The sequence below is a fragment of the Patiria miniata genome, unplaced genomic scaffold (genome assembly GCF_015706575.1).
Source record: "Patiria miniata isolate m_02_andy unplaced genomic scaffold, ASM1570657v1 HiC_scaffold_6, whole genome shotgun sequence".
In the NCBI taxonomy this organism is placed as follows: domain Eukaryota; kingdom Metazoa; phylum Echinodermata; class Asteroidea; order Valvatida; family Asterinidae; genus Patiria; species Patiria miniata.
The window spans coordinates 4988393-5007180 of NW_024037073.1; the positions used below are offsets into that span (position 1 = coordinate 4988393).

An 18788-nucleotide genomic window follows, 5' to 3' on the forward strand; every position below is an offset into this window, starting at 1 on the left:
TGTGCTCTCTGAGATCTGGGGCCAAGTTCATGGAGCTGGTAAGCACATAAATTTGCTTAACACAAAAAAGTCTGGCTCAGTAAAAGCAGGGTACCAGCCAAAACTGCATGTGATTCTCATGCTAAGCAAACAACGACTGAATACCAATCACAAGCAATAAGCATCAAATGGCAATTTGGCTGGTAATCCTCTTTTTGCTGAGGAAGTCTTTTCATGCTAAGCAAATTGCTGTGATTAGCAGCTCCATGAAAACGGCACAAGGTTGTCTAAGATTGCTTTGACGTGTGTTTCCCTGCCCATTTGGTTGTTCAGTACAACTTTGACCAGCTGGAGCTAAAAGCTGAGGTGAAGTCTTTGATGCGCATCACCATCAACACCCTGGAGGCCCAGAGACACCAGTGTAAGCCCAAACGCCCCGAGCCCCCCACCCCCGAGGACATCTGGGGAGCCACTACATCCCTGGAGAAGAAACGATCAGGTTAAATCCTTGAACTTGCATTCCCGTTGCTATTTTTGGGTTACATGCTGAAAAATAGTTTCATTTTTTAAGTTGAAAGCGAGGTAAACTCTTCATTTTTATCCCCCTGGCTTTTAAGCCCAAAGGGGGATATAAGTCTCTCTCAAAGACGTCCATCTCTGTATGTAGGAGAACTGCAAGTACATATTTTACGCAATCAAGCACGCATGGCACAGCCTTGAAAGTGTTCCAAATATGCGCGCTTCTCGAAATGTGTTCGAAATACGACGTAGCTGATGCGCGTTATGCAAGTTGACGCTCAAAATGCTGATGCACGTGGCTGGTCTGTAGGAAATGACGTCATTTGAGAGAGACCTGTTGCGATAGTGTATTCCTGCTGTGTGTCTGGGTGCATTTGTTTATGGTGTAGATCGAGGACACACATGTGCAACATCATCGGTGAATCAAGAACAGGAACCAAATCGATTAGAAAACTTGTACAAAACCAATGAGAGCTGTTGCAAAAAAGTTAGAGTACAAACAAAGGAAAAGGGAAGAGGAACAAAAGAAAATCCTCGGTTTACACCCTAACAAATATGCTAGTATGTACATGTATGTGTGTGTCATGTTTTGGTTAGGTTAACTCTTGTCAGCACGATAACTTGAGAAATACTTCACTTAGGAACTTGAAATTTTGTTTGTTGGTTGTTCTTGGTAGTCTTAAGAAACCTATTGCTGTTAGGGCCGACAGGTCAAAGGTCAAGGTCACTGTTGCTAAAACATAAATTTTGTGGGCGCGAAAACTTGAGCAATACTTCACTTAGGAACTTCAATTTTGGTTTGTGGGTTGCTCTTGGTAGTCTTAAGAAGCCTATTGCTTTTGGGGTCGTCAGGTCAAAGTGACATGTGATCAACGACCCACCAATCAGATAATGGGGATTTATTCAGACGTTGTATAAAGTCATCCTGCAAATCCTTAGAAAGGTTACAATTGCATGGTTTGACAGAATCCAGCCTGATCCAAGCCATGGGAGAGAATGAAGAGCAAGAGAACGGTGAGGAGGTATCATCCAACGCCTCGGCCGGACCCTCATCCCCTCTCCTCCCAGTGGCTCCTAGAGAGATCCCAGCCGGCCTCCATCAACAGGTGGAGTGTGAGCCCGATATGCTGTTTGTTCCCGAGGAAGAGGTAAACTGCACCATTGGGCTCAGTGGGATTAATAGAGAGGTATCGCAAGCAAAAGGATATGGTTCGCTTGCCAGATAGGTCATCAGTTTGTGTGGGCTTGTAATGTCATCCACTAAGTGTGTACACAGCACATTTATTTTGGGTACTATGCATCAATTTGAAACACATAGTAATATGTTGATTTTCACCCTCTTTTCTGAAAAGTTATTTAATCTCGTATGATTTGATTGAAAGAGGATGACTTGCTGAACGGAAATATGTGCCATTTGTCTGCGTGTTGCCGCAGACACAATGCTTTCATTCGAAGCAGCCATTTTGGATTTCTGCTTTTATTGGAAATAATTCTGATAACTATTAAAGTCTATCCATAGACGTAGACGATGTGAAACATGGACTGGTCGATAACGGTTTAGGATTGCTGTATGTATGCGTACACATCCGTTCGGATGCGAAACCTCTCTCATTTTATGATGCTGCGTGCCAGTAAGCACATCAGTTCTGCTGACCACAGGTACTAACCTTAAGCAGGAATATGGATTGTTTAAAAGAAACTGATATGCTGTACTATATGGGAAAAATAAAATAAATGCTGTGTAACTGTTTTGCCTGTCAGCACAGATGACATGGTCTTTTGACAGTAAGAGTTACATGCAAATGGTGTAAAAAAAAACTAACTAAATTAGCATCTTGGCATTGAACTCATCAAAACTGGTTACAGAATAGCTAGGGTCAAATTCCAAAAGTGGGCTAATTCCTGGCTTAAGCCCATTAGACCCTGAACAGCCCCAATCTGCCCTGCCTGTTACTCTCTCTGTACCGCCCCAAACTGCCCTGTCTGTTACTCCCTGTACTGCCTAAAACCGCCCTGCCTGTTACTCCCTGTACCGTCCCAAACTGCCCTGCCTGTTACTCCCTGTACAGCTCCAAACTGCCCTGCCTGTTACTCCCTGTACCACCCCAAACTGCCCTGCCTGTTACTCCCTTTACCGCCCCAAACTGCCCTGCCTGTTACTCCCTGTTGCATCTGAAACCGCCCAAGCACTCTAATGGTCGTTCAGATTCATCAAGGAATAAATACAACTAACTTTTTGACATAAGAATCCTAATATTTGTTTTTGAATTTCTCTTAAGGTGACTGCTCTGACCATCAAGAAGTCCAACCTGAGCTTTGTAGCGTCGACCATCGTGGAAGTGGAGGAGGAGAATGAGGAGAGCGTGGAAGCCCTGGAGCCCCTGAACAAAGTAGAAGCCATCCCAGCCAAGGCGCTGATGGTCAGCAAGGAAGAACCCGTCAGCGCTCAAGCCGTACCCAGGGTCAGTCAGGAAAGACATATCTGTCTTGAGCCAATATGGCTCTTCAGTCTGGTTTGTTTATCTTGTTTCATTAGCATGAGACAACTAGTGCTGTTTTGAGATGGCACAAGTAAATCACAAGTTTGGTCACAAGTAAATCACAAGTCCGGTCACAAGAAATCGCAACTCTTTTGAGGAGTCCTTTTACAAGTCTGGCCACAAGTTAATCACAAGTCCATTCACAAGTTAGTCACAGGTCTGGTCACAAGTAAATCACTAGTACATCACAAGTTAATCACAAGTTAGGTCACAAATAAATCACAAGTCCTTTCACAAGTTCATCACAAGTTTGGTCACAAGTACATCACAAGTCAGGTCACAGATAAATCACAAGTACATCACAAGTCTGGTCACAAGTAAATCAATCTGGTCACAAGTAAATCACAAGTCAGGTCACAAGTAAATCACAAGTCCTTTCACAAGTAAATCACAAATCAGGTCACAAGTAAATCACAAATCTGGTCACAAGTAAATCACAAATCAGGTCACAAGTCAGGTCACAAGTAAATCACAAGTCCTTTTACAAGTAAATCACAAATCTGGTCACAAGTAAATCACAAATCTGGTCACAAGTAAATCACAAATCAGGTCACAAGTAAATCACAAGTCCTTTCACAAGTGAATCACAAGTCCGGTCACAAGTGAATCACAAGTCCGGTCACAAGTAATCACAAGTCCGGTCACAAGTAAACCACTAGTACCATCACAAGTCCTGACTCAAGTCCTTTCACATGTCTGGTCACAAGTAATACAGGACTAACGGTGATGAAGGATTCATTTGTCTCAGTGTATAGTTTGAATAATTTGTGATTTGACTTGAGACTGGATGACTTGTAATGGACTTGACTACAGCGCTGGAAACAACTGAGAATATTTCCATTCTCCTTTGGATGGGAAACATCTCTGTCGCAGATGACTTCCCTGCTAACTCCCCTGGCCAACAAAATGATTAGTTTTTCAATTCCAACTTGATCTTATGGGTTTCGGGTTTCCCTGCCCTACTAAACAAAACAATTCTTCATCTTCTTCCCTTTCTAAGTCTTTTCAGGCTTCCAATCTTAGTGTCTGCATGCTTTGAATGAGCCTCTGTTCTAATTACATTCGGGAAGAATCAATTTTATTTTCCTGTTTCTTTCTGGCTTTCTTCCTTAGGTTGTGACCGAGATGGCCAAGGTGGAACGCCAGGCCCTGGAGCCCACCCTCATGTCCGCCAAGGTAGAATCCTTCTTCTCCCCGTTCGAGAAGAGCAAACTCCAGCCCCGCTTCCGCTCCAAGAAGCAACGCAAAATGGGCGTGGCCACCATCTCCTCCAACGCTCTGTCCCAACGCATCGACAACAAACTGGGCGGAGGGGGAGGCGGGGGAAAGCAGGGGGATCTGAACCTTGACCTGTCGGCGGCAGGAGGAGGCGTCAACGCCGGCATCACCAAAGGAGGGATGACCAGGAAGAGCAAGGAGAAGGGCAAGAAGCGGTCTCAGAAGCTGAAGGACCAAGCCCAGAAGACGCCCGAGAAAAACAGCAGTGTGTACTCGGCGGCTAAACGCTATCATGAAGATAAGAACTTCATGGCTTTAACCAGGTAGATTTTTGAACCCATTGGCATCTGTACTTCATTGTATTCACTCTCTGAAGAAAGCATAAACCAAAGAGTGCTCGGATGGTTTTAGTTGGTACAGGGAGTAACAGGCAGTGTGGTTTGGGGTGGTACAGCGAGTAACAGGCAGAGCGGTTTGGGGTGGTACAGGAAGTAACAGGCAGTGCTTTTTGTGTGTGTTTATTTTTTGAAAGTTTTTTAAAGCGTGGCGGCAACTTTTGAAGCATGGCGGGTGCCACAGAAAGCGTAGCCGGGCGCGATTTTTTTTCTCCCAAACGAAACCCGCATATGGGTGTACGCTATGGCGTTTTGGAATTCACTTTTCTAAAAACATGAGAAAAAATATAAAATTAGAAAAAAATGATTTCGAACATTATGAAATTCAGACTTTATTTCCCTTTTTAAAAAAATCCTCCAAAGCCTTGGGTTAGGAAAGAAAATAAATTTGGGTACAAAACCGAGATTCGAACCCGCAACCTCGCGGTGCAAAATCACGACCTTGTTTCCACTGAGCTACGCACTGCTCGCCAAATCTTGGGGAAATTAAGAATCATATACCTGTGTACGTATCACAAAAGTATCGCAGAGGGCGCTAAACAACCATATATGTGGATGTCGTTTATGAACAGAAAATCCGCTGGCCGGGCACCAGGGTATTTTGACAGGTTATAGAACACTGGTTTGGTAGAGGCGAGTCTTGTCTTGTCTTGTCTATCTCAGTTTGACCACATAACTGGTTTGATCCTCAGATGCACTGATTGTGGTGTGTTACTGGAGGAGTATGATGATGACACTGTGTCGCTGGCCATCGTTGTGCTGTCTACGCTTGTCCACAGAGACCCTGAGTTAGCTGCTCCTCTTCTTCTGGAGATGCTGCAAGTGGTTGCAAGGTAATAGTTGGGCTGGGTTGAAGCTGAGGTGTAAGGAGTGTGTGTTAAGCCTTGAGTTACATTTGATTGTCTGTCTGAATTGGATCGAAATAACCTATCGCGGTAGAATTGCATCAACGCAGCTTGTAAAATATTGCCCAATTAAATGATGTACAAATGGATGTGGGACGTGCAAAATCTGAGACAATCCAAACTTAACGTACAAAATTCCATAGTATTGTCTAAGGGGTGTGACTAACTCGCAAACGGTGATAGCTAAGTTAAGGTTTGGCTGGGTTTGGTTAGGCTGGGTAGGGATGGGATAATTTGGGCTAGTTTGGAGTGGGTTGGCTAGGACTTGGCTTGCAGAGATGAAACTTTTCAGATTTTAATCTGAAATCAGATTTTTGTTTTCTTTTCCACTGAAATTTCAGATTTGTTAACAATCCCACAAAATGATTATTCAACAATTTTTCCACAATTTTTTTTTCATTATAATTTCCAAAAAAGTCCATGAAAAGTCAATGAAAACAGCACATACATTTTTTTCATAAGTGTAGTAGTTTTAATCTCTTTTACCAGTCATGAACAGAGTGATTTTATGGTAGAAACACACCTTGGCCTATGCTGATCAGATCCTTTTCCGGCTGGAGACAAGGTTAAATACTGACCTATGACCTGGAAAAGTTCACTGGGTCCCACGTTGATGCGCTGCGCTGCATTTCACTGCACTTCGCGACGCTGTGCCAGGTCCAATTTCAGATTTTTTTTGCCAAGGCCAGTTTCATCTCTGGGCTGGGTAGGACACGTACCCCTCAACGGTTATTGACAGAAAGTAGGGCGGGACCACTGAATGCATTTCAGACTGTGCCTGTAGCTACACTATATAAGTATGTTGGCCCTATGCTAAGGTACTTGTCCAATTTATACATTATAATTGATTAACACATTATTAATAGTGTATATATTTACCCCTTTTGTCTTATTTCTAGAATTGCAAGTGGAATATTCTCTCCATGGCAAGCAGAAAGGTGAGAGAGTAGCTTAGAGAAATATCATATAACAGAAAATTGATGAAATCATCAGAAAAAACAGTGCTCATAAAACACTTAGAACGTACTGCCAGGATGTTCATGTTATTCATTGATTAAAGTAAATCACAATTTCTGATTTTAACAGTAGGCACTTCCTCATTCCCTGAGTTTTGCTTTCATTTTAAGCTTGCTTAATACAGTGATAGATTCACTTTCTGAATAATTTGTTAACTGAATTGGAAGCTTATTACATGGAAGCTTATCACATGTTTATCACAGTACAAATGAAAGCTTGTCATATTGTGTTGTGAGATACTCAAGTTTTTATTTACTATATTTTCCCTTGTCTAGTATTGGAAGTCCCCCTGGCCATTGTTGCACCGTCGCCAAGCAGTTCCTGCGCTGCACCTTGCATCAACTTGCTCCCAACGGAGTCTTTCCCCAGCTCTTCCTCAGCAAGATTGAAGGTAATGCTTAACCCCCCCCCCCCCCCCCGCGCCTCGGTTCAAGCACTGGGTTATATCCAACTCTCATTCAAAGTATGAAACAAATACTTAGTTTCAGTACTAGTGTAGTGTGAAACTTGGACTCTGTGAATACGGAATACGGACTTATTTGTTGTACTGCACATGTCTTAGGGATCGTAAGCAGGTCGCGTGTGAGGGTTAGAAGGTGAAAGAGACCAGATTTCGTAGGAGTCCACATTTCATGTGACACCGGTACCATGTCCCAAAGATTGCATTCCTATGTGTCATGTATTTATTTCTGTGATTGTCCGATGTGTGATGTCGTCTTTCAGATGGAGACTTTCTGAAGACCATGGCTGTAGCTCTGACTGATTTCAGTGACCTGTCTCCCATGGATGCTGTCAGTTTCCTTCTAGAGGTCAGTAGCAATTACAAAAATAATGTAAAACTTTTGTTAGTTAGAAGGTAAAGGCTTCATGAGCACACAAGATCACAAACATTCATCTATCGCTGCATTTGCTCTTCAAAGGCATGTAGGAACATTTGCAATTACCCGGAAACGTACCTTCCTTAAAGTGGAGTGTCATGGCCTAGTGGTTAAAGGGAAAATACAACATTTACAAACATCAAAAAATAAAACTACCAAATCATTTTGAAATACCTTGCTGGACTGTTAGTGAATAACAGTGTAAAGCATCCTGTAAAATCATGGCACCTGGTATACTGTCATTTTCAAGAAAAGTGGTATTTTTGTATCAATTTCCAACGCTGGTCGGAAAGCTGTCATTTTGAAGTAATCAACGAAAGAAGGCATTTCCAACGGTGATTCTTAAGAAGCACCGTAGGAAAATTTAAATTAGTAGTTCGTTTTGTTATTCAGCGCAGCGCGCACAAGTATTGGAACGACGCACACGCGCGCGCGGTTGTTATAATTCGTCGGATCAGTGCGCGACGCCGCGTATAGCTGCAATTCAAAACAATTCAAAACATGATTCAGTAACTTTTGATTTGAAATTGAGATCTTAGAATGCTGCTTTTCTCGGAATGTACAGCTGAAGCTTAGCTGAAACTTCATCAGGTTAGTTGCTCAGTATCCTTCATTAGATTTTGAACACTTTTGTTGCTTCAAACGAACAAAATGCTCTAATTACAAATGATGGACTATAGCTTTAAACTAACGTTTGCCCGAACTCTGTCTAGTCGACGGTGGTTGACTACGCTAGTCGACTATTTGGAACCAGCCTACTGGGGTTGGTTGCTTCGCTGGTAACCAATAGCCGCGCGCATTCATAACGCTAGCAGAGAGCCAGGATCCAGAAGTTTTGCGATGACATTTTGACCAGCGTTTGACTAGAGACGTTCGCACGTTGCTATCAGTGCGCAGGCGTAAGGTACATCACAAATCAACCACTAGTCGACTAATGGTCCTTGCCCGAACTTGGCCCTAGTACCAAGAATATAGGACTGGCACAAAATACCCTGTGAAATTATTCCCCTGAAATGGTATCATTCGGAATAAAACAATCACATGCGTTAGCAACGGAATCCAGTTACGAGACCCACAAATGTTTGCATACGTTTTCTTTGTTTTCTCAAAATGTACAGCAAGCACAGAGCAGAAACTTCAACAAGTCAGTTATTAGCAATTTTGTGAGCAATTTTATTGCTTCAGACGAAAACAAAAAATCCCCAAAAGTCAAATGATCCTATGTACTTTTGACTTTTGGTTTATTCAACACTAGTGAACCCTTTCAAGCAATGATATCAGCATCAGGTTTTTCACTTCAACGTGATGTGTTTGTTTCCTTGTTCCCAGGGTCTGAATGAGAAGAAGACCTTACCCTCGCTGCGTATCCTGCTCGTACTGATGAACCTGGCCGAGTACATGGAGAACCTGCCTCTAGAGGGCAGCACGGCCTGGGGCAACCTCATCCCTCTCTTTGAGACGTTCTTCAGGAAGCTGGTCTTTGCCATGCCCGAAAACGTAAGTGCCTTGGGTTCCATTTTATGGAGCCACTCAGTTATGACATTGCTACTTATGCTGCGTTCCAGTTGCGGTGTGTTTATCGTGTTCATCATAAATTACTCCTAGTTCACGAGTGGATTGCATTCTAATGTTACTCACCAACACGCACGCGCACAGGCCTTCATGCACATTGACCCCACTGGTATTTTTGTCAAGTCAAGAAGAAATTCCCGCCTCCACTTCACCACTGGTGAATACAAGATACCAGGCGATAAGAACGCTATAATGTGACTCGTGAACTCGTGAACACGAGAAACACGACGTGATTGGAACGCAGCAATAGCCAGAGTCAGTTACGCATTCCATCCGCAAGTTGCGAACTCAACAATGTGCCCAAGTCTTCAACATTATGAAGTTGGTGCAGAGCTTGGAAGAAGAAGAAGAGCTGGTAACCAGTCAGAGATAGTATACATTGCATGGCATTTAGGCTGGTATCCTGGGTTTTCTTTTTTTGCCAAGGAAATAATTTCTGCTGTTAGCACATATCTGTACTTAGTAGCGCCATCAAATTGGGCCATGGGCTCATTATTGATTATTGTCTATATTTTGTAATCATATCTGTCTTGAGAGTTTTTTTGTCCGCTGCAGCTTGCCTGCACTTGCTGCATCTAAATCCAGGCTCGGGCCAGGACTTGGTTAAACACAAACAGCCCAAATTACTGACTAACCCCTGGTTTTCCTACCTGCCGTCCACAGTGTGACACCAACGACCTGTTCCGCATCATGACGGTGATCTTGAAAAGCCCTGCTACCAAGACCCTGGGCACTCTCCTGGACCCCATGACTAAACTCATCGGCTTCGTCCTGCAGAAGTGCCACTTCAAGCTCAAACTGCTCATTGAAATCTGCTCCCTCTGCAATCGCATCTTTGTCAAGGTATCCACTTTGGCTCATTCGTCGTTTCCCAGCCTACACCTAGGCTTCAATGATTAGTCAGTTCCTGCATTGATAGGGAGGTTATTTGATCACTCGTTCCAACAGACGAAACTCTTTTAAAAAGTGGGACAAATGCAACATGCTTACCAAACAAAATGTCAGACAAGTTAGTTTGGAACTTCCATTGCCAGCACCACGATATAAACGTACCAATAGAGAAGATGCTGACAAGTATTGTAAAGGCGCGGTATTCTTGACAGACAATATTCACCCTTTTCACAAGTCTGTAACTGAAATATTTAATATGGAGTACTTATTCATTTATCTGGAAATGACCTCTTTTTCAGGGGCACATGAAAGCTGTAGGTAAAAATAATATGATATAATGAAAGCAGACCCGGGTTTTTTTCCGGATGTTTTAGGTGCGCCAAAACGTTCAGTCTATTAACGAAAACTGCAGCCAAAAAAGGATAAATTAATCAATAATGGATAAATGAATAAGGATAACTTAATCAATTAAAAAAATCGTAAACTTGCGGTGCTATCTATACTTTGAAACTTCAAATGCAGTTACTGGAAACAAAGTTCAATGTGAAGGGGACTCAAATCATACAACTGGAGCCTGCAGAAGTTCAATACAGAGACGTAACCAAGAATTCGCTAATCCTCATGGTATGAAGAATAAGCCGTCCGTTTCCAGCTTGGGGTTGCATCTTTTAGGGTGCATTCATGGGCAAGACGCTTTATCACTCATTGCTTCTCCCCACCCAGGAGTAAATGGGTACCTGTAAGGGCAGAGATGGTTATAAGTGTTGATTTTGGTCTAAATAGACGCATCGTGTTGTATACTCCCCAGGGAGCTAAGATGCTCCTTGGAATGTCTTCATTGGCCTGATGAGCGGGGGTAATAATATCTTACCACGCTGTGAGCACCTACGTGCACTACAAATCCATATTATTTTTATTAACCCTTTCCTTACCATGGGGACTTTTGTTGACAAGGAAGTGCCCCCTGCTGTTTAAATCCCGGGACATACCGTTATTTCGTTTTACCGTTTTGCATTTCCTCAAAAACAAAAACAGTAAACGCACCGTTGACCGTTTTTTCGTTTTACAGTTTTGTAAAACGGTCAAACGGTATTAGGTCACAAAAAACAGTGACCTTTTTGTTGTTTTTCTTGATTGTTGAAAGCGATAAACGGTTAGTTGCTTCATTTCAGAGTGTTGTTTTACAAGGGCATGACAATGAAAAACGGTCAATAGTCCTGTCGACCATTTTTTGATTTAGGTTCGGCAATTAAGCAATGCACCTAGGAATGTTAATGCGTCCTCATGGGATCGAGTCATTGCCTGGGACCCAAATTACCTTCCTCACATTTCGTTCTCACGACATAGTTTTCGAACTGGCTATTGAAGAGCCGCGCCGAACTCCAATTTCCTTCAAATATCTGCAACTTCTTCAAACGTATTACCATCCTGTATCCATTGTAAAAAGTAATGTCCCCCTTGAAGTTTTCCAGCGCCATTTTTGCTTGCAACTCTTACTAAAAGCCCCACCAACTGAATCGCGTGAGAAGGGGGTCAGGGTCACGCCAGGAATCATACCACGCATTATGCCGAGGTAATACTTTTTCATGTAAAGCATGGTCCCCCTCCATCCCCCTTGCCCAGCACCACAAAATGCACCACGGACTGCTCACTATGACACTGAAATAAAAAACAGTCTGTATTCAATACTGACCGTTTTGCTGTTTTTCAAAGTTATTTGTGTAAAACTGTAAAACAAAAATCATTGATCGTTATGCTGTAATGAATTTTATTAAACTTATAAAACAGAGAAACCGTATTTATCTTAATACCGTTTGACCGTTTTACAAAACTGTAAAACGACAGAACGGTACATGGTTTGTTTACTGTTTTTGTTTTGAGGAAATGCAAAACGGTAAAACGAAATAACGGTATGTCCCGGGATTCGTTTACCATAGGCGACTTTAGTCGACCAGCAAACCACACACAGAACACCCTCAACACAGATTTATTCACTAATTTTCAGAAAGGCGGCATGTTGGTGTGTTTGGCCTCCCATACATCAACCATATACCATCTAAAAGAGTGTTTTCAGATCGTTCTAATGGTGCAGTTTACTGGTAGTGTTACCATTACCAAAATTTACGAAAAATGCTTCAGAAGTATCCACTCACAATTCTGAGGTATGGAGAGCCATTTGGTCATGTGGTGAAATGGTTTGCAGTTGGATAACTGGGACTAGATCAACAAACAGGTATAACATTCTTATATTTGGTCATATGGACTTGATTTTTTACATCACATAAAAGTGTACAGTTCAAGGAACAAACTTTACACACAACACCTATGATTTTAATCACTTTTTGGCAGTGAAAATCTGGGTAGAAAAAGTGAGTTTTCAACTTGTGATCCATTTTCACGCTCTAGTGATTTCCGCATGACTGAGCAAACATTTTGGTCCCGGGGAGAGCCAAGTCAGTAAACAATGCGGTAAGGAAAGGGTTAACATTAGAAAATTTAAAGAGAATTCAGGATTCAGGTTGATAAGAAAATGCACAAGAATCAAGGATTTGTCATTATCCCCTATAGGAGCGTGAGCGCCAATCCCTGGCCCGTTGCATCGTCATGGAGTTTGTCAGCGCCCTCAAGTTCAAGTCCTCCCTGCCGGACATCAACCTGATCCAGCTGGTGCAGTTCATCTGCCTGGATGCTGGCGGTAAGATGAGTGACTTTGGCAACCTTGTAGGAGACGCAGACATCTCAGAGGCCTGCATCGCCGAGCTGTCCTCCTCTGGACTCACCGTGGACTGTATGAAGCAGTACTTGAACGACGCCATCGAATATGTCGGGGATCTACACACGCTGACTAAAGTCAAGGTATGGTGTCGCGTGTACGTGGGTACAACACTGCCCTCTAGGGGTGAAAATGTGTCCGGTGAGGGCTGTTCAGTGCCATTTTCATATCATGTTCTCACACAAAATGTGAATGTAATGCTTGCACAGAAAATAGCTCTCTTCACAAACATTTTGTCAGATTCCAACTTTTGTTAGTTTTATTGGTTTTACAGTTAGACGTTCAAACCCTGAGAAAGAACAAAGCCTATTTTTTTAAAAATTTATCGTAAGATTTAAACTCGTTTGAATGTTTAAAGGTCTCTTGATTGATTACATATTTTCTGATTGTTGCACTACAATTTTGTTGTGGACTCTTCAGTCGATTAATAAATTGCTTAGTATTGCTGTATCAGACACAATTACTGGAAACTCATTTAATATTTGTCAATTCATTGCAAAGACGACCATTTTTCGCATGAAGACTTCATCCTTTAACTTATTAATGCAGCATTATTCTCAGATCATTTCCTTAATGAGGCAAATTTGTGTGATTTGTGTTTTTAAAATGCGCTCATTCTGTTCAAAACAATTAGCATATGTGTGTCGTTTTGAAAGTTTCCTTTCCTGAAGATGTTGATCTGATTTTTAAAATTATCATCTTGCGATGCTGGTAAAGATGTTTAGTTTTGCTTAACGGATAAACATGTCAACCAAAGTATCAACCATTGATATTGAAATTGAACCCCAAAATAGACAAGCAAAGAAAAGCTGGTCCCAGAGTGCACAGAATTCTATTTTACATATTCAGAACGGCTAAAAAGTTCGTAGAATAAGCTGTAGCGGTAAGCGTGATGAAAATGAGAAATCCACTTTCCCCATTCGTATGGAGACTTGATGTATTGTCTACATACAGTGGAATCTCCATATGTCAAACCTCAAGGCAATTGGCTCATATCCAATGGATTTTTTATTCAACAACAATTGATGGGAATAAGATTTTACTTTGAGGTAGAAGGGGTTTTGAGTTAACAGGTTTGGACTTATCAAGATAATCACTGTATGTGTCATGAAAGTACATGAAACAAGGGGCAACAGACTAACGCACATGTGGTCTAGATGCTACATGACCAGTGCGAGTCACAAGTGACAGTCAGTCAGTGAGGTAACAGAGGACACTGGACTGGCCAAGCTAGACCAAGCCCCTGCTTTCCACTCTGCCCTGGTTCATCCCACCCACCCTTCTTTTTCTCAGGATAAGATGAAAGGAGGCTCTCATCAGAACCTTAACGAGGACACTCTAGGTAGCCAGCTGAAGGCAGGCGTTGCCCAGATCATAGCCTTGGAGTTTACCCGCAGCAGTCAGCGGGACGCCTCTAAGGCTGTCAACCGTTACCTACCCTGGCTGTACCACCCGCCGTCTGCTGTCCAACAGGGGTAAGAAATCAGGGGGGAAATGAAGTATCCTGACGCTACTTTACGCTACTTGTATTAGCAACAGAGTAGTCATATCTTGCTTCTAATAATCTATCAAATGATCATTGTATGAAATGCTATTTTCTAAGAGATATGTTTGGAAAAATACTGCCGCAATATTGCAGTTTGCCATGTTTACATCAATGTGAAGAGGCGCTCTAATGACAGCACAAACTTGCCTGGTCACTAGAGGGCCTCTTTCCAATCAATGTAAACATGGTAGATTGCAATATCGTGGCAATAATTCTCTCCCCAAAAAATCTCAAATCTCGCTTAGAGAAATGTAATTCTTACAGTGTTCATACAAAAAGTTATTATCTGAGAAACAAGATCGAAGTTTTGTTTTTCATACTTTTATAAAGTGGCATCAGGATACTACATTGTTTCCTGAGTCAGACTTGTAGTAGTCAAGTTATTTGTATCACTGTACTCTGTTTCATGCCTAAATTTGTTTAACTGTTACTGTCTCAGGATGTGCTCAGGAGGGCGTTTACTTTTCATTCCCTAATTGTGTACCTGTTTGGATAAAACTGACCTAGTACAGTCAAGTTTGAGCTTTCACAGTATTTAGAATGCATTTACAGTGAAAGACAAATTGAACAATTATGGTAAACAGTCAGTGAAAACCCTCTGCATCCATTTCTTTTCCTCACTTTCTTCTTCCAAAATCTGGCAAAGGCTGAAATGACTCTCACATTTCTTGTACTGCATCATTGCTGATGACATCATGCAAATCTTTGAATGCTATTAAGAAGAAGCACGTAACAGTGGACACTGGTTCATGAAGGAAATTTTCAACAATGAGCATCAGCCTGATAAATGTCATTGTTTAACCCTTACCCTGCCAGACGCAACACAGTGCATCAGGTGGAAAAGTCTGGTGCACTTTGATGCATTCAGCTACCAACACCAGTGCATAAACGGCCGCTTCTGAGACAATGACAGCTAGTCGCATTGAACAATGCCACAGTTGTATCCTGCTGCATTCGGTGACCACAGACTCTGAGGCAGTTTGGCTTTGAGACTTTTGACCTGAAAGTGACTAATGTCGTTCGATCTGTTACCCCCAGACCCAAGGAATTCATTGACTGCATCGCCCACGTGCGTCTGCTGTCCTGGCTCTTGCTTGGTTCCCTGACTCACGCCGCTGTCTGTCCCATCAATTCATCGGTAACCGGCATCGTCTGCCATCCTATCCCACTAGAGGCCGGTAACCACATCGCCGATCACGTACAGGTGAGTAGTCTGGTGCCCGTTATGTTTGTAATTCACAGTACATCTTGTTATCAAATAAATTTTAAATGTTACTTTTTTGCAAGAATATTTAGGTTTAAAAAAATTATTAACCCTCCTACTATTTGAGAGGTCACAACTGGTCAAAATTTTCTTCCTCACCTCCTGGCCTACTGTGTACAAACCAATTGGGGTCTTGACCTATATTGACCCAAGTACTAACAAGGCTGACAATGCAAGTTTCCATTGGAGGGTCATGCCCAAACACATGTCCAGTGCTGTGGCTATTTCTATTGTCAACATTTTCCAACATATTTGTAATTGTCAAAGCTAGAGACAATACACGATTTTGAAATTACAGTGACGGTTTTGTCTGTCGTTACTTCAACGCTTCCATGCCTGAACACCCATCATACATGCATTTTGTATAGCTCTTAGAATGTCACTAAAGGGGAATGCATTGTGTAAAATACCACAGCGAGCTTTGGAGTGTCCCAGTAAAGCTGGAAAGCCAGCCCAGCGATCACAAAAAGTGGGCAACTACGGTTGATCTATAGCCCCTGAAATGAGATTCTGATACGGTCTAGTGTTGACCAAAGGATCTAAAACTGTGATCTCCACAACACTACATGTATGTATGTCAGCACCCTGCAAACTGAACTTAACAGTCTTGTCTGTGTCCATGAGGCGCTAGTCATCAGCCATAACCTTTTCTGTGTCATGTGGCTAGGTATCATGTCCACCAGTCAAAATGCCAGCATAACTGCCAGTGCTGCAAACCTGGGAATTGGCAAGCATGGATTGCTAGACCTTGTGTTAATGCCTTGGTAGATTAATTTGGTCAATATTGTCGCTGAAATTGATCGTAGTTCTGTTTAGTTGACACTGTGAAAGCAGTTGTGAGCATGTTGCACAACTGCACGGCAAACATTGTCATAAATTTAAAATCATCTGCATGGTGTAAGTTAGTCAGCTTTGACCATTAGTCAATTGTGAAACTTTTGAATTGGAGTCACTTCAGCTCAATGTAATGTTAGCAGAGTTTGGGGTGTTACTAATTTTCTCACTTTGATGTTTTAGGTTATTCTGGCTGGCTTTGCGGAGCAATCCAAGGCCTCGGTTCTGCACATGTCATCCCTCTTCCATGCCTTCATTCTCTGCCAGGTAAATTGTATTTTGTAGCATTTGGTACTTCAACCCAAATAAATTCTGTTGAAGTTAGGGTTAACAGGACACTTCCAGTGCTTCACACTCGCACTGAGTTAAGTGAAATCCTTCATAGACCCCTTCATTGCTATGATTGACAGAAGCCCTGTGATACCCTGTAAGTCTTTTGAAGACAAGCGAAGCATGGGCTCCGTGCGCCGACAAAAGAGGGCGCCCTTTTACCTAACAACGACGTCCCATGGGCGGGACATTTCGCTGGTTGACGCGCACCGTTCCTTATGTGTGATGCACGTACACCAGGGGATTTGTACTATGCACACGCAGTGGCTGTGCTTCGCGGCAATGAATTGCAGTCAGGCAAGACGATGTCGGTCGGTCACCCCCAACTGTACTTGCTTTGCCGGTGAGGGGGTACTTGTGAACGGAGCGGATACTGTCCAAAATGTCGTGTTACACAACTGGCTCTTTTCGGAACCACACACAGTCACAAAAGTGATTTGAATACATGGTGTTACCACAAACCTTACAACTTTAGACTTCCACCGTGCAAATCTTCAAGTCTTACTTAATTTACGATTAGTTTCATGATATCAAACCCTGATCTCTTTGATGTGCTCTAGTTATGGACCATGTACTGTGAGCAGATGGCTTCAATCAACGCACCGCAGAGTGACCAGCACAACACCGCTATGATGAGTGTCATGGACTTCTGGGGTCGCGTCACGCCCGGTGTGCTGCAGCTACTCTCACATTCAAAAGTGGTAGGTAACCTCGCCTCTCACGGCCAAGAAATATTTCATCTATGGACTTAGTGTGTGAATAGTACAAGGCGCTTTGTGACAGTTTTTGAGAGCCCAAGTGGGAGGGTACTTCGCACAGGCAAAGTATGCATGACTAATTTTATTCTGAATTGAACAAACCTGTACATCTTCACGTACTTTTCCAGTTTTGGACTTTTAAACCCAAATACAGTTTTAAAATTTTGTCAACGGATCACAATAAAGGTAAGTGGTATTTCAGCAAAACCAAAACTTATAAATATAAACACACATCAGAACACTCAGTCGTTTTTTGCTATGCTTCCGAGGATTGGCTTTGTGTTTTCCTTTGTCCCTGTAATATAACACTCTCCCATAGACTAAGCACACAAACCTGCGTTCGAGGACAATAGGCACCTTCCTTCGAGGATCAATGGCCCCTTTGTGCTCCTTTTGTTGTCTGTCCTCAGGCGTAATGCCATGCAGGAACACTCTCACAACCATGGTAACTGGCTCTTATCATAACCTATATTTAAACGTGTTCCGATTCAAATGTTAAAACAACATGCTTTATAATGTCAAGAGTTTGTAGTCTTGGCCTGTATATACTCCTGCTACCATGGCGATTTGTGTGGGATTATTCTGATATCGTTTTCATGATACAACATGGTTTTATTTGACTGAAATATCACGTACCTTAAATGTTATGCCGTGAACAAAATTTTAAAATTGTGCTTGTGTTCAAAATTCCATAACTGCAAAAGTACATGAGTGATATGAGTGATTCTTTTACTAAAAGAAAGCTTATTAATTTGGCTTTCACATCCTAGATCTGGAAAGCGCTACATGCAAAACTTCTCTGAAAAAAAAGTTGGGGCGCCATTTGGGCTTCCTTATTTTTTTTGACTCACCCTGTATTCTCTGATATTCTCTGATGGAAGTAACCATCGTTGATGCACTGGAAAGTTGGAGGAGTTTGGATGTTCAGGTTAATAATAGTTTCCATGTTTTATCTCTTGTTTTTGTTGTAGCTGGCAGACATGGTCAACTTACACTTCTTAAGTTTAATGGAAGCATTGCAGGAATGCAACTCCTCTGTGCTGACCAAGGTACATGTTGTCACTTCTTTTTGATTACAATGAGGGGTTTACCAAATCCCAGGTCGGTCTCTAGGTTTGGCTAACAAGGGATTTCAGGCTCCAAATGGGTTCTAGACCGCAGACCTGACCTCATAACAAATGTTTAAATGAGGACGAGCAAGGGCCTCGTGCTTCTGATATCTTATTGGTTGCCATGCCCTTTTACAAATTTTCCTAACCATGCTAACTGTAGATCTTATGGGCTTTATTCACGAGTCGGCCATATTTAAATTGAAAGCGAGGTAAAATCTTCATTTTTGGAACTTGCAAATAGAAATGAAAGCAATGAA

At 42.2% G+C, this 18788-nt stretch overlaps 1 protein-coding gene across 1 annotated transcript in view; it reads left to right on the top strand.

The window, feature by feature from the left end:
- LOC119742985 (protein unc-79 homolog) overlaps nt 1-18788 on the top strand; it is a 58377-nt gene that overhangs the window by 37033 nt on the left and 2556 nt on the right. Inside the window, exons 34-49 of the mRNA XM_038219281.1 lie at nt 313-478; nt 1465-1646; nt 2778-2960; nt 4152-4579; nt 5344-5484; nt 6456-6494; nt 6849-6964; nt 7297-7382; nt 8781-8948; nt 9687-9866; nt 12483-12770; nt 13981-14162; nt 15272-15437; nt 16515-16598; nt 17222-17362; nt 18391-18468. Coding sequence (XP_038075209.1) covers nt 313-478; nt 1465-1646; nt 2778-2960; nt 4152-4579; nt 5344-5484; nt 6456-6494; nt 6849-6964; nt 7297-7382; nt 8781-8948; nt 9687-9866; nt 12483-12770; nt 13981-14162; nt 15272-15437; nt 16515-16598; nt 17222-17362; nt 18391-18468 — 2628 coding nt within the window. The remainder of the gene's footprint in view (nt 1-312; nt 479-1464; nt 1647-2777; nt 2961-4151; nt 4580-5343; nt 5485-6455; nt 6495-6848; nt 6965-7296; nt 7383-8780; nt 8949-9686; nt 9867-12482; nt 12771-13980; nt 14163-15271; nt 15438-16514; nt 16599-17221; nt 17363-18390; nt 18469-18788) is intronic.